The sequence below is a fragment of the Bactrocera neohumeralis genome, chromosome 2 (genome assembly GCF_024586455.1).
Source record: "Bactrocera neohumeralis isolate Rockhampton chromosome 2, APGP_CSIRO_Bneo_wtdbg2-racon-allhic-juicebox.fasta_v2, whole genome shotgun sequence".
NCBI lineage: Eukaryota > Metazoa > Arthropoda > Insecta > Diptera > Tephritidae > Bactrocera > Bactrocera neohumeralis.
In genome coordinates this window covers 84,785,506-84,808,025 of record NC_065919.1, presented here as the reverse complement: position 1 = coordinate 84,808,025, position 22,520 = coordinate 84,785,506, and the positions used below count along the sequence as shown (strand labels likewise).

The window sequence follows — 22,520 nt, the reverse complement described above, 5'->3', positions numbered from 1 at the left end:
TTTCGTAAGCCGTCAATGTAGCATATACCAACAAATGGATATGTCTAACAGTACCTAGATATCTAGCATAAGTGTGTAGCTAAGTTGCTGTGAAAGCGATCAAGCATTACACATGTTTGGTTTCATTTAATTGTTCGCCCAAACATCAATTGATTTAGATAACATCGGATGTGACATTGTGCGCCCTTCTGTAAATATTTATTACTATCAACGCATAAAATATAAAATTTTTTCATTCGCCTGCTTTGAAAACATATTTTCATATTGTAAGGTCCACCCCTTGCCCTCTACTACACAAACAACATCAGAAGTCTCACTCGAATTCGCAGGACAATAAGAAATCGTAGAAAATTATCTCGCTTTTCACCTCTTCTTTTCCCTCGCCTATCTGCGCATCGCTGCATTTTAAAAATAGATTTGTGCAGGAAATATCTTTGTACATATGGTGTGTGTCCATGTTATCTTGATAATAACTCACCCGAGTGAAATATGACAGCACGACCTTTCGTTGGTCAAGTCATTGCTTTCATAAACGATTGTTCGATAAAAGTACTTCAATGGCTGCAGTTGCTTATCAATTTGTTGTATCTATTGGAGCGAAGTACACTTGTTCGATTTAAATATAACAATGAGCACCACTTTGTTGTTGTATAATTTTTTATTAACTGCCTAACCTGGATTGCTCGCAGACTGAAGAATTTAAAATTTTCAGAAGGGGTTAAGGTTAATTACCTTGTATCAGCAGAGTTTCAGTAAAGATTTTAGTCCTTTTTGCCTTGAGCAAAGGGCTTTTTGCGCTTAATAACCCTACCGAATCACAGAAACACCGATTTAAAAAAATCGCTCGAAGAATATGCTTAGGTTTTGATAAATTTGGAAATTTCTAAGTCAATTTTCTTATTCTGTCAAAATTTTATGTTAGGTTTCAACATTGAAATCTGGTGCGATTCATGGATTATAGCGATCTTCCAACTTTTCGACGTAATTTTGAAAGTAAAAGATATATTTGCTTTAAAATGGCCCTAAGTATTGGTATTTCTTTCCAGCATTCAAGCTTTTTTTTTTGTAGAGAAAAGTCCGATCCGGAGAATACGATAAGTGTAGAAGCAATTGGGGGGTCAATTTATGCATAAGCCATGTTTCGTACATTATCACACACCGACGGAATACATATATCTTTCACATGTCAAAATATTCATACAAAAATATTCTAACATTGACATGCCTAAAACATTAGCCCAGGTTGAATCGATATAAAAGATGTTGAGATCTTCTAGTATCTCTCTGATGCCAATTCGGCGATTTTCATGCACTCTTTGCTTAACTTTTTCGATGTTATCGTAATTAACAGAGGTGTATGGACGACCGAGCAAGTTTGCGATGGCTTCACGACCTTCACTGAATGCTTCGTGGCACTTAAATACATGTGTTCATGCCATTGTAGACTCTCCAAGGCACTTCTGGTATAAGTAAATCGCCGGGCAACCCTTTCATGTCGTAATAAGCCAGCTGCTAAACACACTCTAATTGACATATGAAGATCAAACTTTACGAAAAAATATAAAAATTGTTGTATGAATCTAGAAAAAAAGTTTATCGATTCGGTTTGCGAGGGCAGTTTAAAAGAACCAGTCTGGATAAAATTTAATTTTGAGTGTACTATATTTTTAAGGTTAGTTAGAACCAAATAAGACCTGATCCGCATGCCTAAACCTTAAAATTGCTTTTCAAAAGTTTAGGTCGAGAATCTTGACAAAAAGTAATGATGCTACAGTAGATGTTTGTAACATCTGTGAAAACTTCAACTTTCCCGCCATAAACCATATTATAAACCTCTTTCGGCCTCTGTCTTTTTTGTCTCCAAATACGTCTCGCTTCCCTCTTCAACTCTCGGTATCTATCCCATCCTGCATATGTTGTGGTCGATTGTAACGTTACGAGGTAGACAGTCTGTTTTCTCTCCACTGCGACACGGCACTCCTCATCGTACCAGCTGTTCTTTTGCCTTTTCCTGTTCCAGCTTCTCGACGTCGAACCTTCTTTGTGTTTGTTTGTTTTTGCTGCATAGAGGTGTGTGTTTTTTCCCCGCAACAAGAGAGTGGTTCACGTCTATGCTAGGACCTCGGAGCGTACGCACGTCCATCTATCACAGTATGATCGATCTGGTTGGTAGTTTTTTCGATCCGGAGACAGCCAGGTAGCTTGATGAATTTTTCTATTTCATATATTTCGGGCTCCGGCGATGTCAATCAGCCTCAACCCATTTGAAGATGTTTCATCATAGAGGCTGAACCACGACTTCCATACCGACATTGTTGACAGTTGTACCAAAGAAACCTTCTTTGCCCACCCTGGCGTTGTGGCGTGGATAGCTCTCATAGGTGCGCTCCAAGCACTCATAGAAGACATCTTTGTTCACATCGTCCTTCTCTTCCGCCGGGGCGTGGGAAGAACTTCGCCTTGACGCTAAACGTTCATCCATCGGGGTGAAGGCCAAGACTCGGCGACGCAATCTCTATCTTCCACCACGACTTCCATACCGAATGCGCGCTCCTTTATATGATCACTGTGATAAATGGCACAAGGATCTACTCGTCTCAGTTCTTGTCCCGTCCATCGGACTTCTTAGGTCAGCCTTTACTCTTACGATGCCATCAACCAACTGGATAGTGACATATTCCCAATTAAGGGACCGAACATTCCAGGTGCATGTTCTTTGCGTTTGCAGTAGTCGTCATCAAAAGGGGAGTCTCTCATCCGAGGCTGTTTCGATATTTTCATTGGGTGTGGTTTTTTACCTGGCGGGTTCCAAACCCAAAAAACGGAGAAATTATAAAGAAAATTTGTTTGGTTTGGTATATATGTAGGTCTTTAAGACATTCAAGCCACTTTCCCACAGCTATTACAAAACAATGCGACAGAAATGTTTGTAGTTGATTTTGGTAATTTTCCATTGGCCCTATAATCCAAGGACGCCTTTTTATAATATAGGTTTCCTTAATACCCGGAATAACGCACCAAAGATAATACAGTATTATCTATTATTCCTCATAAATTTATAATTGTTAGAAACCATTTTTTTCTAAATTTATTTAAAAATAATTCCGCACGGATTATTCCAATTAAATTAAGGTGAAAGCCGTATTGCCTTTAAAACAGTTGTGTGCGCCATTTTAAAGTTATTTTTCAACCACAACATAGGTGACCACATAAACACCGCAAACCAACAGAGAATGTGCGGTGCTGTGTGCATACAAGCGAATATTTACTTCCTTACATATGTATGTAAATGCTTATATGTATGTTAGTATGTGCATACTCTTCCGAGTGAACGGCATCAAAAAGGAAAACAAATTTGAAAAATGAGAAATTAAAAGTGAATTTTATTTACAAAAAAAAACTCACGGAAGATAAATAAAGGCGCTCATGGATATAGCAGACACACATTTTACGCGCAAATCTACAGTTAGATACACATGCATATATGTTTGTATGTATTTGTGGCAGTACCTCCCACACACACACATTCGCCTTGCAAAAATTCATAATTCCGCACATTTGGCATTATGCCACTTATTATTTAGTGGCGCTTTCAGGCTTTACGGTTGGCTGAAATGTCAAGCCAGAGAGCGCTGTAAGCGGCCCGGCCACCAGCCGTCAGGCTCCACCACTCAGCCCGGAAACATAAATCGGGGTTGAAACGCCACTCATCTGCCGTTGCGCTGACAACAACGCGCAACAAGCGGCAGAGTGAAAAAGAAAAGAGATCGACACACGCAACAGATTCACCACCCAGCAACGTGCCACAGATGCTGCATGCGCAACAGCAACAGTATGTGTGTGTGTGCTTGTGTGTACGGCACACAATGTACGCAGAGGGAGGTGCTTGCCACGACGCGCATAACGGTCGCGTCGGATTGGTCGATTATTTGGTAGTTTTGGTTGACGGCGGGCGAACAGTGGTTGGGCCAGCAATATGGTGGTGATACCGGAGGATGGCAATTCACGGCGCCAAGTGACCTCTGTGGATTGACGGATTGCCGTAAATGTTGGCGCCACTGCTGCGCTGCTAATAAATCCGCTGCATTCGCTGCTGTAATGATTATCCCTGAATTAGCTGCGTCAACGCCGAGCAAAGAACTCGCAACGCAAAATGCTGAAAAACAACAAAAACACAAAAAGAAAAAATTATGAATAATTTCCGTTTTTATTTATGGCAGGGATGCTGTTGCTATGCTTTGTTGTGTTGTTATGCACAGAGTTGGTGCAGGCAAGAAACTATGAAGGCGAAACGCCCGTGGGCTTTGCTATGTGGCAGTGCGTATACGCAACATAATTTGCCAGGGACATCAGCTGTCGCTTTGTATTACAAACGAGAGTGTTTTCCATAAAAGTAGACCGTTATACGGCGTATTATAAGTGCGCAGGCTGTATAATGGACATCTTACAAGAGATTGGTGACACAAACAATATCTCGGCTACTGCTCTTAACAAAATATTGAAAAAGTTTACATCCATGGATGGTGGTGGCTGCGGTGGTGGCATTAATGCGTGCTGAAGTTGCCAATGTGCGGTGGTGTGTATGGCTCAAATCATAACGCATACCGACTTTCGACGCCGCTGACCGAAAAGCGCCACCACCACGCAGCTAAATCGTCGTACAAGCGCTTCACCCTCACTGAGAAGACCCGTTGCTAGCGTCTCGGTAGTCGTAGTCGCCGTCGCCGTCGTCGCCACTACCGCCATGACTTTGCCATCATTAATGTCGGAGGCTTATTGCTAGGATAACATTTGAGTTTGGTTTCAGTTGTAATTCTACCGTTCATCATCGTCGTTGTTGTGTACATTATTAGCGCGCCGCATCTCCCAGGTTGCTAGGCGCAAGTGAGCACCGCACATACATCTCCATATTTATGTATAGTAGATACCAACAACGGCTCCTGCACAGTGTCGCATGGAAAGAGGCAGAGGATTTGCGCCATAAACATCATCACATTCCACATTCGCAGCGACTCACTGCACTCTTCGACCGACACATTTATGTTTTGTAAATTGATGCGCCCGTTAGCATCGAAAGTGGACGCTCCGGGCAGTGTAAAACTTTCACTCTCTATTAGACACTCGAAACGACAGCACCTTGTCGACATTGACATCGACAACAACAACACCATTGCCATCGCCAGCGTCATCACCAACGCCAACCTGTTCAATATCGTCTCACCTAGTAGTAGTAAATGTCGGGAGTGTTCTTGGCTGCGTTCGGTTCGTTTTAGTTGTATTAGTAGTACGTTCGGTCGGTCGGTCGTACAGTGGATCAGTTGATTGAGGTTGCGTCGGTCAGTCGCTCGGACGGTTTCTAATCGCAAGCACACTGCAGCTGTCAGTGTCACTGTCACTGTCACTATCACTCGAAATTGTCGACTCTGTCGGTCGGTCGGAAAGTGGGGACGTTGCATCGTTCCGCCCTCGGCGCTCAATACCCGTATCAATTGGACGTTCTATGTGTTGTTATGTTCCGGTTTCCTAGTTTCGTAATTGGTATTTTTCGCTTTAGGAGCTGATATCAATTTCGGTCGTAACTATTAGTGATGTCGCTCTCGTCTACGTTACATCTAAACCCTCTATTGGTGTCATTGAACTAATGATTTGTTGTGTTTAACTGAACTGTACATATATGCCTGTGTATGTGCAAACTTGTTGCAAAAGTGAGTGAAGCGAAAGTATTTTTGGGGCTTATTCCACTTCAAGCGGCATCGTTGGTGCAGTCATTAGTGACTGAAAGCCCTGCTTTTGCCAACATTTTGTTTCGGTCCCTTTAACCATATTTCATAGAAATCGCCCAAAAATCATATTTTCGTTCGACTGTTTTGTGACTTAACCACTCTGTGTTCGACAAGAGTGCGTTGGTGCTCGAGTGAAGTAAAAAACGTGACGAATGCATTCGAAACTCTCCTTGGATCATTCACAGCGTCACTTGCAATATTTGAATACCTCGCCGAATTATCCGATTTTGGACAAGTGTCGCTGCAAAGTTCATCACCTGCACAACAGTTGTCACCAACAAATCTTGCAACCGCCAGCACAGCAACCGCAACAGTTTACACCACAATATCACCTGCAACAACAGCAATCGCAAATTCCACAACATCTGCATCATCATCACCATCATCACCACCATCACCATCAGACTTTCGTAGCTACGGCATCCAGCTTTTCCGCCAACTCTTCATCATTTTCTTCATCGTCAGCCTCTGCACTGTCCTCGACATCATCTACCATGTACCGGCGCCATAACAATCTCTCTTATTGCGGTGGTAAATATATGCATTCAAAGCTAAAAAGTGCCTTTTAAAATATGTATACATTAGAGCGGGTCGATTTACAGGTAGCCAAAAAAAACGGAAAAATTGCGTATGCGGGAAAGGTTCTACAGATCATCCAGCGCAACTTTGCCTAAGAGACTTGGGTCTAAAACCTAGTTTTAGGGATAATAAAAATTTGTTCATCAGTTCTTGAGTTCTCCGAAAGAAATTTAATACTAATATTTTGTCGGAGTCGGCCAGATCGGAAAACAATATCCACCATACAACCCATTATTTAAATTTTTTAAATTTCGCCACTGGCTAGAAACCGGTTTTAGACCTTTTGTATCTTAAGCTAAATTGTTCAAAATTATTCGTAAAACATTTCTCGCCTACGTGATTTTATACAAAAAAAAAATCGACCCGCTCTAGTATAGATACACCCAATATTAGATCGAAAAAAATTAGATTTTAGAGGAAAGCCATATGAACGGAAAGATTTGCTCGAAATCCTCGAAAAAGCCTTTTTTAGCATTGTCCCTTTTCTTCGACGCAAACCTTTCAGAGGCAAAATTTAAAGAATATATCTGAGTGGAGATTTCAGTTTCTTTTTTATAACCGAAAAAAGTTTTCATCTTGCTTTTAAGCAACATCACACGCCGATAGATTTATTGTTAAATAAGTGATTCAATATACCATCGGTATGGAATATTTTAAGAACGCAGGAATCTATGATTTCAGAATTCCACTCTTTTGCAATATCTTCTTGAATAACAAGTAAGGAAGAGCTAAGTTCGGGTATAACCGAACATTTCATACTCTTGAAACTTGCAAGCATTAAAAGTACCTCAGGTACATAAGGCCTGTTAGTTATATGGGGTCTAAGGCGAGTTTTCGCCCGATTTTATTCATTCTAACCACAAATATGCACTGTTATGAACAAAACGCGCTCTCCTGGTATGGTTAAGATACCTGACATATTGGCCGATATATGCGGTATAAAGTCACCCGGAAATTCGAAAATCCTTATATTAGATATATGGGGCTAAGGGAAGTATTGTCCCAATTCAACCCATTTGAAGCACACAGACATACTACTGTCAGGAAAGGAATCTCTCTGAATTTCACATTTCAGTATCTAGGAGCTTCAACAGTTTTGGTTTGATTTACAATTTTTAGTCATAAGGCGGCACAGCTCAAGTTCACTATTCATGCAAAATTTTATCTTGATATAGTAATTTATTGTTGATTTGTATACCGGAAAGTGAAAGTTTCAAATAAAATTAAATATTTTGTTATATGGGGCTGTATGTAGTCTAATTTCGGTCATTTTCGCACTGTAACATAAAAATGTCACGTACCAAATTTAATTGAAATCGGTCAGCGTTTTAGTAGTTTTTAACCGTACCGTTATATGGCGAGTGAGTGGTGTTGTCACTGACACTATCGGTAGAGTTCTTATAATATTTGCGCGTGTATGTCATATACTTTTGGTTGTGCGGTTTTTTTTCGCCAAATAATCGTCGTTTGCGTGAAGTGTTGATTTTCTTCTTTCAGTCGAAGAAATTGGCGACTAAAGCACGACGAGAACTCCAAAAAGTTTACGGAAGACCCAAGTCAAACACAAGAAGGCTAGCTTCAGGCAAAGGCGTCATCCGCAAAGCTTTTTAAAATCGACTATATGCACTGCGAATTATTCAGAAACAAGGAACTTGGGTTCCTAATGACCGCCTCATGTTGCCAAACTCGTTAAACCCTACCTGGAAACGCTAAAATGGGAAGTCCTACCCCACCCGCTATATTTCCCAGATATTGCATTTTTCAATTATTATTTGTTCCATTCGATAACTCATGGTCTGGCTCAGAAGCGGGTCCACTCACAAGACGTCATCGGAAAATGGCTTGATTCTTGGATAGCATCACAAGATTAACAGTTTTACCGTTATAATATTCGAGCTTTGCCAGAAATTACATTACAATAAAAATGCATTTTTATTAAAAAAAACAGCGAGAATTTAGTTCCGCACCTAATGTATTTACTTGTACGTATTCAACTTAGCAAGTTTGAGTTTAAAGGCAACGTAAACTTTTTATTTTGGCCCGTTTGCGATATTTTATTGTCAGAATGCTATAACGAGATATTAAAAGTGAACCAAATTAAAAATAGAAACGAAATACACACGTTCTTCTGACACAGCATATATACTTAGAATACGGATTCTTTATATCGAGGAGGAATTGCGCAGAGAAAAATTTTCGCCAGAAGAAACTCTTTACATTTTAATGAGCCTGGAAAGCGCTACACCATTTTTTATTTTGTAAATTTTCATATATTTTTTTCATGTAAGCCCGGCTGTCGATGGATCGATATAGTCGTTTTAAGTCAAAACATCACCAAACCATTGCACAAGAGGTATATCCTGCAAACCATATCGCTCAGATCGGTTTACCTAAATAAGGCTAGTTTCAATGAAAAAATAAACTTAACAGCACAGAATCACCCACATCAAATTATCCACTGTTTCCGAGTTTCCGCTCATTACTTATTTCTATGTCATGTCATTTTCACGATGTCAAATGATTTTGATCAAGAAATATTGGTCTACAACTTTGCTTCCGCCGTTTTTTTTGTTAAGGCTTTATTGTATAAAAATGTTATTCAAAATATTGGCCGTCGTTAGCTACTACTTTTGACCATCTTTCTGACAGCATGCGTATTCCGTGACGAAAGAACTCCTCATCTTTCGAGTCGATCCAAGTATCAATCCAATTTTTGACTTCTTCATAAGAACTGAAGTGCTCGTTAGCTAGACCGTGTGCCATCGATCGGAACAAGTAGTAGTCAGATGGCGCAACGTCTGGAGAATACGGCGGGTGGGGTAAGATCTCCCATTTCAGCGTCTCCAAATATTTTTTGACAACCTTTGCGACGTGAGGTCGAGCATTGTCATGCTGGTGAATAACTTTATCGTGTCTTTCCTCGTACTGTGGCCGTTTTTCTTTTCGTGTTCGGCTCAAACGCATCAATTGGGTTCGGTATCGATCTCCTGTGATGGTTTCACTTGGCTTTAGCAGCTTATAATATATCACCCCCAGCTAGTCCCACCAAATGCAGAGCATGACCTTGGAGCCGTGAACGTTCGGTTTTGCCGTCGACGTGGAGGCATGTCCAGGCTTTACCCATAACTGTCTTCGCTTCGCTTAGGATTATCTTAGTGGACCCTTTTTTCGCCGCCAGTTACAATGCGATGTAAAAATCCCGTTCGGTTGTGCTTTGAAGCAGCTGTTGACATGCAAAGAAGCGCCGTTCGACATCTCTTGGTTTCAAGTCGTAAGGAACCCAGTTTCCTTGTTTCTGAATCATCCCCATGGTTTTGAGGCGTTTTGATACGGCTTGCTGGGTCATTTGCAACGATTCGGCCGATTCCTCTTGGGTTTGAAACGTATCTTGGTCGAGTAATGCTTCCAATTCAGCATCTTCGAAAATCTTCTCCCTTCCACCACCATGCCGGTCTTCAACTTCATAATCACCATTCTTAAAACGTTGAAACCATTCGCGACATGTTCTTTCACTTAGGACAGCCTCACCGTACGTATCTGAAAGCATTCGATGAGCCTCAGCCGCACTTTTCTTGGAATTAAAAAAGAAAAGCAAAATTTCCCGCAAATGTCGAGAATTCGGCTCAAAAAGTGACATTTTCAGTTGACAATAAGTTTGGGATGCAAACAGATCTCTACAAATATTTTGTTGGGTTAATGTTGACACAAATGTCCAAGATCGATATAAAACGATTTAATCGACCAGTGCTTGACCCTAGAGACATCTATTGGAAAACGGGGGAAGCAAATTTGTAGACCTAATAATTGAGTGATAGAAAAGTGTATAGAACCTCGAAAATTCGATCAACATCAATGTTTTCTCATAATAATAGTAATTATATTATTATCTTTCGCATATACCTAACTATTCACTTAAGGTAATTTAGTCTAGACGTTAAATAAAATACAAAAATAGAAAAAAATTCTAATTTCAAAAATTATCGGTAATTAGGGTATCAAAAAATTGTCACGTGACCATACCTATCTCCTAGCAATTTGAAACCAAAAAACAAATAATATTAATCTCAAATAATGTAGCAATTTCTGGAACTACGGGAAAGTTTGTAAAAAAAACATTTTTTTGCGACTTTTTGACTGTTTCGAATTCTTTAAAAATAGTAAAAATTAAAATTTGGAAATATGGCTAATACCAGTCATATTTATATGGCTTTTTTCTTATAAAAAGTCGAGGTAGAACATGACAAATTGTGAATATCGTTTTGCAAAAAACAGTTTTAAGAAAACGTGTTTAAAGTTTCAGTTCCGCCCCAACCAGTTTGAACTAATCCTTCAGATTTAGAGACTCGGATCTGAAATTTTACCGTTTAGCCCCTTTCTCTCCAAAAAACTTCTCATTTGTCAAAACCGCTGACGGCAGACCACTATAGCATATAGAACTAAAGTCCTTGTGTAGCTAATTTTTTGATTAGACATGCTATCTTTGTGGAATCGAGCATAGATTACACTAGTTTACAATCTTTCAACTATGATCTTAGAGGCTGTTTATATCAAATTTTGGGTTGCTAAAACCGAAAATTATAAAAAAAAAATCCTAACACATAGATTTTTTTCTAAAATGACATAAATATGTATACGTGGTGGAAAATTTTTGAACTCAAATTCGTATCAGGACGCCACAAATACCTTACATACCGCTTAGCACATCAGTTGCAAAAATTTTCTTCAAATTTGTTGATTAGTGTTATTATTAAATGCAACGCTACAATCTCCGAAACAAATTGTTCATATATTTTATTCATTCAAAACCGCACATAAATGCGGTTAGACCAGTCTAAAGCCCTTAAAAATGCCTAACTTTGACATTTTATTCTTGGAGTAACGAAAAACGAATCGAAAATCTCTCTATATTGAACTACAAGCTGATTTCCAAAGTAAATATATCGGAACAAAGATCCAACATAAAATATTGTTTTAAAATTGTAAAATTTTTACCGAAACGTTTCAATTGGTGAAACAAGTTTATGGCGATGATTGCTTATCCCGTTGCAGAGGCCACTTTTCAAAGTGGTCGTGAGGACATAAATGACGATCAAAATGTGGGCCAATCAAAATCCGTGATCACCGGAAATTCCATCGAAAATGTGCGTTTGAAATTCATGGAAATGGGTTTGAACATCTCCAAAACATCGTTTTATCGCATTTTGACCGAATATTTGGGCTTACGAAAGATGTGTGCACGGTTTGCTCTGCACAAATTGACTGACGACCATTGCTCAGAATCCAACTCTCTAAGGACGATTATTTGGCCAAAAATCACATTTTAACCATTAACCACTCGCCGTGTTCACCTAATATGGCACCTTGCGACTTGTTCCTTTTCGGAAAAATGCATTTGCCCAAGAAAGGAAAGCGTTATGCAGACGTAGAGGCCATTAAAAGGCTTGCACCGGCATAAAACACTCCTTCGACATGCTTTTGGACCGTGCAAAAAGCTGTATTGAAGCAAAAGGAGGCTATTTTGAATAAAATAAATTGATTTTGGCCAAAAAACCATTTGTTCTGTTTTTTTAAGTCCTGTTTACTTTGGAACCTTGTACATACATATGTATATAGGGATTGCCAATAAGAGTAATATGAATTCTTTTTAAGAAACCACACACCCTAATTCAGGGAATGTTAAGTACAAGCGATGCAATTGCGTTCTGAATATAACATCATTCAAATAGCTTCCACGACTTCTTTTGAAGGAACAGATTGAATAAACCTAATTTCAATATTGACTTCTAAAGATGGAGAGTCTCGAGCTTATTTGTAAAGACTAATGACTTCAAATAACCCGCCAAGAAGTAGTTTAATAGTGTTAAATCACAAATTCTTGGGGGCCATTCAATGTCACAATTTCTTGAAATAATCTAATCTCCAAACTCCAATCTCGCAATAAATCGTTTTTACACGTGCTGAGTGCCACGTAGCCCCGTCTTGTTGGAACCAGTTGTTGTAAAGATCAACTTTTTTCAATTGTGCCCATAAAAAGTCGGTTATCATTGATCTATACCGCTCTTCATTGACATTGAGTAGCCGCTACATTTCGAAAAAAGTACTTCTTCTTCTTCTTAATTGGCGTAGACACCGCTTGTTTTCGCCCATTCGGACAACATGACCTAACCAGCGTAGCCGCTCTCTTTCAAATCGCTGAACTATGTCAATGTCGTCATATATCTCATACAGCCCATCGTTCCATCGAATGCGATATTCGCCGTTGCCAACGCGCAAAGGACTGTAAATCTTTCGCAGAACTTTTTTCTCGAAAACTCGCAACGTTAACTCATCAGTTGTTGTCACCGTCCAAGCCTCTGCACCATATAGCAGGACGGGAATTATGAGTGACTTATGGAGTTTGGTTTTTGTTAATCGAGAGAGGGCTTTACTTCTCAATTGCCTACTCAGTCCGAAGTAGTAGCGCTGATTCCACCAGACCAAAAACCACACCAAACTGTCAATTTAGGTGAAGTAATGGTTGTTCATAATTAACTTTTGAATTTTCTTTGCATCAGAATCAACTGTTTTGTTTATTTACCACACCACTCTGATGAAAGTGAGCATCATGAGAAGACGATTTTCTAAAGAAAATCGTTATCGTTTTTAAGTTGTTCCAAAACAATCAGCAAATTCAAAACGTTTACGGTGGTCCAATGGCTTCAGTTCTTGAGTGAAAACAATTTTATACGGATGAAAACCAAAATCCGCCAGAATGTTGTTTAAAACAGTCCCAATTCTTGAGAACGTCTTGGAATCGGCAAATTGCGGTCTTCAGCAACACTTGCTTGAGCGGAGGCAATATTTTCATTGCTTTGAACGGTTCTTTGCATTATTGACACTTGAACATTATGTAAAGAAAATGTACGCTCGAAATTTTAACCAATTCGACGTGGTCGGTTATAGGTGGACGATTATTTCGATCACAAAATTGAACATTTTGTAAACGTTGTTCTTGCGTATATCTTTCCATGAAATTTTAGACTTTGCTGAATAAATTAAAAAAATCACAGATCAAGACATATTAAAATGACCGAAACGGTGCTTGGAAATCATACCATCCCTATTGGAAACCCCGATATATATGTATATAGTATATATTGTAATTTATTAGTTTTACGTTTAGATTTAGGGCAATATTAAGGCAATTAAAAGTGTAAATATTTGTTCTTCCTTTTCGTTTTAAAATTAATCATCTGTTATTTGTTTGTATTACTTCCGCAGTTTCTGCGCAGGATGCTGGCCAGAACTATCAAGTGCAATATGTAGATACAGAGTTGTATCACGGCAATTCCAGCCAAACCCAAATGTAAGCAGAGTGCATATCAATGAAATTGTGCTAATAATTAACGAGATAATTTGTACTTCCATTACACAGGACGTATCCCTTTTGCCCAGTTGGCGACTATCAAACGAATGGTCAAACTTATTACTCCACGGCGGCAGGCAGCAATTACGCAACCGCTTCGGTTGCAAACGGACCGACCACACACGCTTCGTCCCTGCCGTACCTAGTACCCGTGGAAGAGGGATTACTGCTGAACACTTCGTCGCAATCGCATAGTCGCGACTCGCCGCAGAGCTTAACGGTAAATGTTTTAGCCTAATAATAGGCACAAAACCACGCATGGAGTGCGTACCCATTATAACTGTAATAATGGCTATTGTTTTTAGGAAGTGGCTTACATTCAGGAGGCGCAGAGTACACCGCAAACGCCCACATCTACAACAACTACGAATTCGGTGAGTGGCGGTAGCATCGGCACTGGCGGCGGGGGCGCATCGCCAGACAGCGAACAAAATGGACTCGGCACCTCCAACAAAGTAGCCTCAGCCACGGTAAGTGCAGTACTATTATGCCGCCTCAAAGGTTTTGGGCACAAATTGATTTGAGTTGTAAAATATTTGCGCAAATTGTGTGCGGAATTTTTCATTAATAAAACAACTTTTCACGCATTGCACTCAGTGTGCACGCCCACACCCGTGCACCTCACACACACACTTGCAATTTGTTTCCTTGTAGCAGCGCATAAATTCCAATTGCTCACATGTATATTCCTTCTCTTTCTTGCCCACATTGTTATCTTGCATGCTGCGCTCGGTGGTGGCTGCTGCTGCAGATCAAGTGGTTGTCACGCAACTACGAGACGGCCGATGGCGTCAGTCTACCCCGTTCCACGCTGTACAACCACTACATACAGCACTGCAACGAGAACAAATTGGAGCCGGTGAATGCCGCCAGTTTCGGCAAACTAATTCGTTCGGTGTTCTCTGGCTTGCGTACACGTCGTTTGGGCACACGCGGCAACTCGAAATATCACTACTATGGCATACGCATCAAACCGGACTCGATACTGAATCACATGATGGACGAAAAGCCGACGTATTCAACACATTCCGGGAATAGTGTATCGACCGGCATCGGTCATTCTACGGCCAACGGCGGTGTAGTGTCGACCAGTGGAGGCGGCGGCAGCGGTAGTAGCAATATGCAGAACAATGGCAATCGCAGTTTGAAGAAGTTGAGCTTCAAGCCAGAATCCTACGAAACTTGTGCACAGGTAAATTGTTATGCAATAATAAAAATGCGCTGAAAATCATCGATTTAATTATGAATACTGATTCCTAACATTGATTTTTCTGCTGACAGTATTTGGGCGATGGCGCTGGCGCAATTCCCTCGTTTCCCGCCATCGATTTGAATCACACCTACAGTAGTGAGCTCTCGCATGAGGATGTGGAGACATTTCGCGCCATGTACCGCGAGCATTGCGAATCCTTTTTGGATGCTGTGCTGAATCTCGAGTTCAGCACCATTGAATATTTGTGGCGTGACTTTTGGCGTGCCAACGACAACAACAATTTAGAGGAATGTGAAGAGGAGAAGTATCTGAGCAAGACGAAACTATATCTGCTATGCCATTGCGCAGAAGTACAAAAGTTTATCAAAGAGGTGAGGTGGTGTTTTTGTTTCGATTGCACGGCGGAAGTGGCAATACTAATACTTAATATTTTTCTTCGTTAGGTTGACTATCAATTCTACCAAAACATGGTCGATGTAATCATTCCCGATGTTCTACGCTCCATACCGAATGCTCTCACACAGGCCATTCGCAATTTCGCCAAAAACCTGGAACTTTGGTTGTGCGAATCCATGGTCGGCGTGCCTGATCGCTTGGTACAAATCAAATCGGCCGCGGTGTCGGCATTTTGCCAAACTCTCCGACGCTACACTTCGCTCAATCATTTGGCGCAAGCAGCGCGTGCCGTACTTCAGAATAGTTCGCAAATAACACAAATGCTGAACGACTTAAATCGTGTGGACTTCCATAATGTTCAAGTTAGTAGTTTTTTAAATTTTTTCGATTTATTTCGAAATTGAACGAACATGAGCGCATGGTGTTTGAAAAATGAATACGTCGATTGAGTTTTTTGCTCGCTGTAAAGTTAAATTGGCATATCATTGGTAAATCGAGCAATGCAATATTGGTATCAAAATATAGTTGTATGAAAGGGCTTATATTTAGGAAAGGTTGCCGTCTGTTTAAAATATAATATTAAAATTTGGTTGCGCAGTTCAGTCACTGCAAGTTAATTGTCAGAAACCAATCATATCAATCTCAATAGTGAATAAAACATTTATTTATGCCCTGAACAGCTTGTCTGGTCAGATTTGACCCGGATTGAAAAATAAAAACATTTTCACGCATTTTAATCTTTATAATCGCCTCCAAATAGGCTCTTTTCAGTCAATTTAGGATTGACAACGTTTCGTTCAATTTTCCAGCCTTCAGCGAAGGACTTTCAACGGAACAATGCCGTCATCGCCAAACCAACTTTTCGTGTCGTAAACAAGCAGTAACTAATTTTCATATGTCGCTCATATTTAACACGTAGGTAGAAATAGGTTGTACTGATCGTTGAAAAAAATCTTAATCGACTCGATTTGCGCGCGCAGTTTAAATGAACTAGTCCGAGTCAAATTTGATCAGTTGGTATGTACAAATGTCTTTATGTACGAGTATATGCGCAAATACCTCAATTTAAAACTAAAATTTCCCTGAGAAGCTGCTGACCAACCAAGTTAACAATAGCGAGCCAGTTGTTTCTTCTTTTTGCAAAGGGGCGCCAATTGAAGCCTCCAAGCGAAGCCAGGTCCGTATTCACCTGGTTTTTCCAAAGAAGTGGATCTCTTCCTCTTTCTACACTTCCCCCGGCGGGTCTCTTCTGAGGCTGTTGTTTCATTCTCATTGGGGGCGTTTTTACGTGGTGGGTCTGAAACACAGCGCACACCTCTAGGGAGAGATCGTTCGCCTTCTCACTTTAGCTCGCCTTCAAACAGATGTTCTTTGGCTACCCAGAGGATACATAGTCTAGGAAAAAAAAAGTCGTGAGTTGCTTGAGCCATATGTAAAAGAATCTTTTCTGGCCACTCCCAATTGGTTGGCGAACTTTCCTCACTTGCGTGAATTTCTACATATGACTCCATCCTCCAGGACCACAATAAGATAGGTTAGGTTTTTGAATATAGTTAAATGCACCTGTGAGGGGTATATAGCTTCGGTACATGCGAAGCTAACGCTTTTTCTTGTTACGATCTTTATTTGATAAAATGCTTTCGACACCCCTAATATCCATATGAACACCGTACATGCTTTGGCTTATGGATGTTAATAAACATATTTAATACATATTTTCGCAGGAACAAGCAGCTTGGGTATGTCAATGTGAGCCGGCGGTAGTGCAACGTTTGGAAAATGATTTCAAGTCGGCACTACAACAACAAAGCTCCTTGGAACAATGGGCGTCTTGGCTGCAATTGGTCGTTGATTCTGCCTTACAGGAGTATCGTGGCAAGCCCAGCTACGCCAAGGCAGCGCGTCAATTTCTACTCAAGTGGAGCTTTTACAGCTCCATGGTTATACGTGACCTGACATTACGATCCGCTTCCAGTTTCGGCAGTTTTCATTTGATACGTTTACTCTATGATGAGTACATGTTTTACCTGGTCGAGCACAAAATAGCTGAGGCACAGCAGAAGACCGCCATAGCGGTTATCTGCGATCGCATGGTAAGTCTTAAAAAATTAGCATAACCTCATCTTACCATTTAGGTTGACTTACAAAATCGTTTCGATCTCCCCACCGCATTGCAGCACAAGGATATTGACTTCGAGTTTGACTACCAGTTGGAGTTTATCAGCGAGACCCATGAACAGCAGCAGCAGCAGCAACAACAACAACAACAACATAACTCAGTGAACATCAACACTACTTCCTCTGTCGGCAATCCTGCAAAGCGTCTAAAGCACGAATGAGTAAGTGCCGCGATAGAACTGCAGAGCGTACACCGAACGACACCCAGCAGTATTCAATGTAATGATGTTGGCGTGCTGCAGGCAAAGTTTGCCGAGTATCTTTGCTTGTTGGCATCCTTATAGTGGTAGTAGTACTAGTTGTAGTCCATAAAAGATAGCCATAGCCATAGCTGCAAGAAACGCCATTGAAGCACCAAATATATACATACATACATATATGTAAGAATGCAAAAATATAAATAATATTATATATGCAGGCGCGTGCGCGAGAACTTGCATTATATGTTTTAGCAAAGGAATACATTTCCAAGCATTTAAGCATTTAAATAATACAGACATACAAATTAAGTAACTAATATTATAAAGATTTAATTTTTAAGTTTTTTTTTACGCATGTTTATTTGAATAGAAGGCAAGTAATTTGTAATTGCCACCAAATAGTGTTAAGCCGTCCATACATAAAGAAAATGCCGACACCCCAATTGTGCGTCTCTAGCGTATGTGCTTGTGGGTGTTTATTGATTGTAAAGTTGTTTTTCGAAGAATTGGTACAATACAATACGTAAAAATATACTATGAAAATAATTATCATGTTTAGGTGTCATATACATATTATATACGTATGTATGCTTGTATGTATAGTTGTTGCTTTTTATGCCTTTGCATATATATAAATATATATATATATATGTTTGTATATGTATAAAATATCATCTAGTGTCAGTTTTGTAAGGTTTCACGAAGTATGAACGCCAATGTTTCCCGGGGGAAAATGAAAATTCCACTACTTGGAACCTCTTCCGCTGCAAAAATAATATTCCTAGAATGAAGAAGCGAACCGGCATCTTAAATTAACTACACGCTTTGGCTTGTAAGCACTTTTTACGTTGTAGAATAAGGGACACAACGTGGAACGAATGAAATGAGATAACTAACATATTTTTTGTTTTTGTACAAAACTCTAAGTTTTCAAAAATTGGAAACACTTTCTTATTAGTTTTTTAACTTCTTCCAACTTTTCCCTCAGTCAATTCCGCACTTAAAAAATTTGAAGTGATAGCTAAGTAATAGAAAATATATTCTAAAATCGCCATAAGAAGGAATATCTTCAACTTCGCTGCCACTTGCGAAGATTTTTGCTCAAATAGCGTAAAAAAATTTAAATTAGTATGACCTTGTTATTTTGTATATATTTATATATTATATATTTTAGCATTTAAATTTTATTTTTTATTTGGCATTTATTCATATTTGTGTATCCCAGTATATCGGGTGATTTTTTGTTATTTTGTATACATATATTTATATGTTATATATTTTAGCATTTAAATTTTATTTTTTATTTGTTGCTAGAGTATTTTTTTTTTTTTATTGACGTAGCCCCACAAAAAATAGTCTAAAGGCGTTAAATCGCATATTTGTGTATCCCAGTATCATTGGACCGTATTTTTTCAAAGATGCTGTTGGACGCAACGTTACGGTGAATATATCGTTTTACTTTTGTTGCCAAAAATGGAAGAACTATATATGCCACACAGCTTGCGATTCTATGGCCATTTTGAGGGAAAATCAAGAAATGGACCCGTAAGTTGGCCACCAAGATCATGCGAGACTATTTTTTTCTACAAAAATAAATTTTAGAAAACTTAAAATTTTTAAAAAGATTCAGACAGCCATGAAATTTAGTTAATTAGCAAATTGTAGGAGTTATAGAAAAATCAGACGAAATTTTTAATTTTAAGGTTATGTTATTAAATCAACTTACCTACATCTTTCTTATTTTCTAACCAAATTTAAAAAATATATATATAGTAGATGTGGGTATAAAAATGTATATCCAAACAATTGACCGTCTATTCGAAGCTCAAGCTTCAAAACCTGCTCTGACATAACATTGTAAAATATACATTTTGTTCTGGGTATAATAAGTTTGCTTATAAAATATATACATATATGTACTATATATATAAAAATTCAGCGTGACGAGCTACGTCCATTTTGTCATGTCGGTCTGTATGTTGCCTGCATATACGCGATTTAGTCTCTCGAACTGAAAAACACGTCCTTTTCTCTTCAAAAAGTTGCTCAGCTGTAACGCCGATATCGCACCACTGGAGCATATAGCTGCAAACGAAATTCCGGATCAAAATCTTACATAAAAAACTTTGCTATTAGAAGGCAACGCTGCAATGTCCAAATAATTTTTTTAGATCAGAACACTATAGCATATAGCTGTTATACAAACAAACCAACCATAATTATTTTATTTGTGAAGAATATTCTAGCTTCGGTGCAACCGAAAGTTTTTTCTTCGTTTGAAATTCCTAACGCCATTCCAACATAAAAAGGGTTTTTACTTAAAAATTCAAAAACCTTTGATAATATGATGCCTATTTGCTTAAGAGGATAGACCAGTTTAGGAATTACAGAAAAATTCCAAATATACATATTTAAAAAAAAATAATTTAGATTTCTAAAAATATTAATAAATGATTAGAAAAGTTGTGTCCAACGCGCTGTAGTGTTGTTGTTGTTTTAACGGTTATCAGTCACCGTTAGGATGGTAAGGGTTATCTGTGTTGTCATCGACGTCATCTAACGGGAGGCCCAGGAAACGTGTTAGATGAGTGGGGTTGGTAGGGCAAAGAGGTGGTCAGTGTCATGCGGAGACTCGTTGCATGCAGGACATACATACAGTTGTTGTGTTACAACACGCGCTGTAGTGTCGAGGTGTTTGGTTAGGTCAGCTTCAGCAACTAGAATTTGAAACGCAGGCGCCATTTTGTACACCGTCAATACAACACATAAAGCCTTTCAGAAATTTAAATCCTTTTTCTTTACTCCAAAAATAATAAATGACAAAAATTAACCATTTCCAAGGCTCTAAATTGGTCTAACCCCATAACAAGCCATAACAGTACAGAAGAACTATATTAAAATTAGATAATATTGAACACGAATTCAAAATTCATTAGTATTTATTTTAGCTGTTTATTTACCAGTTTGCTAGTCATAATCGTTTTAATTAACTGCTTTTATTTTAAGAATTTTTTTTTTTCAAAATTTTCAAAAGCATCACCTAGCATTAAAACGCTTTACATACTAATTAATTATTGCGTAGTTTATAAATAAAATTACTTTCGACTGCAGCACTTATTGTGGGTTATTTAAATAAATGTAAAATAGAAGTTTTTATAAAAATAAAAATATATACATACATACATATATATTATAACAGTAACATATTTAATAATAAAATTTCTTTACAACGCATACAATGTTTCATGTACAAATATGAATCAAGTATTTTTATAAGACGATTAATACCAAACAGCACAAAGGAATATAAAACTATATTGTTCTGCATAGTCAATAAGTTCGTAATTGCTCAAAGAACTCTATGAATGTAATTGTTATATGTATATTTTATAGTAAACGCAATAAACATTCCAATGCTCAAACCTTCAATGTATTAAATATATATATGTGTGTGTACTTATAAACATACATATTGACCTATATCATATACATATAAATATCGGTACAAAATGTGGCGCAATTCGTTTTGACTACAGCGAAAAAAAATTCAGAATTGGTTGTAAAATTAAGCAAATATGCTACAAACTATATTTTTAAGCAATGTGAAAATATACTAACTATAAAACTGTTAAAAAAATAACAATTTTGGAAATCAAATTATTTACTATGACTCTAAATTTATGTAATGCAAATAAAGAACTATCAAATATATTTTTAGCATTCATTTTCTATTATACGATACGCAAGGAAACAGTTATCGAATTAGTCAATTTGTATACAAATATTAGTGAACTGAACAACCCTGTGCCGGACTGGCTCATTGCAACTATGGTTAACTATTTGAGTACTATTTCGTTAGACGTTCCAGAAATTATAAAGGTTTACGATGTTGAACGAAAATATTTTAGGGCATTCAATGAGGGTCACTGCTACCAACAACAGTAATAACACCCACCGGTGGCTTGGACTCCAAAAGCATGGCAGACTTCGGTAGGACTTCAACTATCGAAGCTGAAACGACTCGCGCAGTAGAAAGGTTTTGTAGGTAGTCGCTTCCCAATGCAAGAAGGTCTTACTACCCACGTGTTTTTCAAAACGATACTTTTTTTCTGTAAGTTGGTAGTACTGTAAGTGACATCGATGTTAAATTTCACTTCAAAATATTCATTAGTATTTGAGATACGCGACGTTTTGTGAGACTGTAAAAGTGAATTCTTCGATTTTTAATATGTCTGAATTTATTGAACAAAGAAGTGCGATAATGCACCATCTCACACTGCATTGGTTATTCGTGATCATTTCGCTACATTTTCAACTAATATCGTGCCGCAACCACCGCATTCGCTTGATTTAGCAAATTCACATGACCACTCCGAGTCCACCGGTTTGACTCAATTGAGGATTGGCAGTGATGACTGAAAAATTCGTTAGCATAAGTGCATTGCAGCGGGATTACTTTGAAGGAGATGAAATGGACAAAATTCACCTTTCAATTTGATCACAGTAGTAAGTGGCGAAATACCACTTCTCCCTAGGGATAGCGTTACCAAAAAGGTTAACTTCCCTAAGATGTTTAAAGTTACCCTCAGCAGTTAGTCCAACGTGGTACACCAACGGCTCGAAATCGTGGAAGCGAATTGGCGCGGGGGTCGCAGGACCACGCACAAAACTCTCCATACTTATGGATAGTTTTCCTAGCATATTCCAAGCAGATGTCTTTGCCATAATTCGGTGTGTAGAGTTAAACCTTCAACGCAACTATCGCA

The 22,520-nt window shown here is 38.7% G+C and overlaps 1 protein-coding gene across 2 annotated transcripts in view; it reads left to right on the top strand.

The window, feature by feature from the left end:
* LOC126751708 (DNA-binding protein RFX2) overlaps positions 1-18,300 on the top strand; it is a 38,197-nt gene extending 19,897 nt beyond the window's left edge. The window contains exons 1-9 of one of the 2 annotated variants that reach the window (XM_050462181.1): positions 5,539-6,314; positions 13,623-13,707; positions 13,777-13,987; positions 14,073-14,237; positions 14,519-14,959; positions 15,049-15,351; positions 15,424-15,738; positions 17,101-17,469; positions 17,554-18,300. In XM_050462181.1, the coding sequence (XP_050318138.1) occupies positions 5,936-6,314; positions 13,623-13,707; positions 13,777-13,987; positions 14,073-14,237; positions 14,519-14,959; positions 15,049-15,351; positions 15,424-15,738; positions 17,101-17,469; positions 17,554-17,715 (2,430 nt within the window). In that variant the 5' untranslated portion in view covers positions 5,539-5,935 and the 3' untranslated portion in view covers positions 17,716-18,300. Of the gene's footprint in view, positions 1-5,538; positions 6,315-13,622; positions 13,708-13,776; positions 13,988-14,072; positions 14,238-14,518; positions 14,960-15,048; positions 15,352-15,423; positions 15,739-17,100; positions 17,470-17,553 lie in introns of those variants that run through there. The other variant, XM_050462180.1, reaches the window with a different exon arrangement.
* The last annotated feature ends 4,220 nt before the right edge of the window (positions 18,301-22,520 follow it).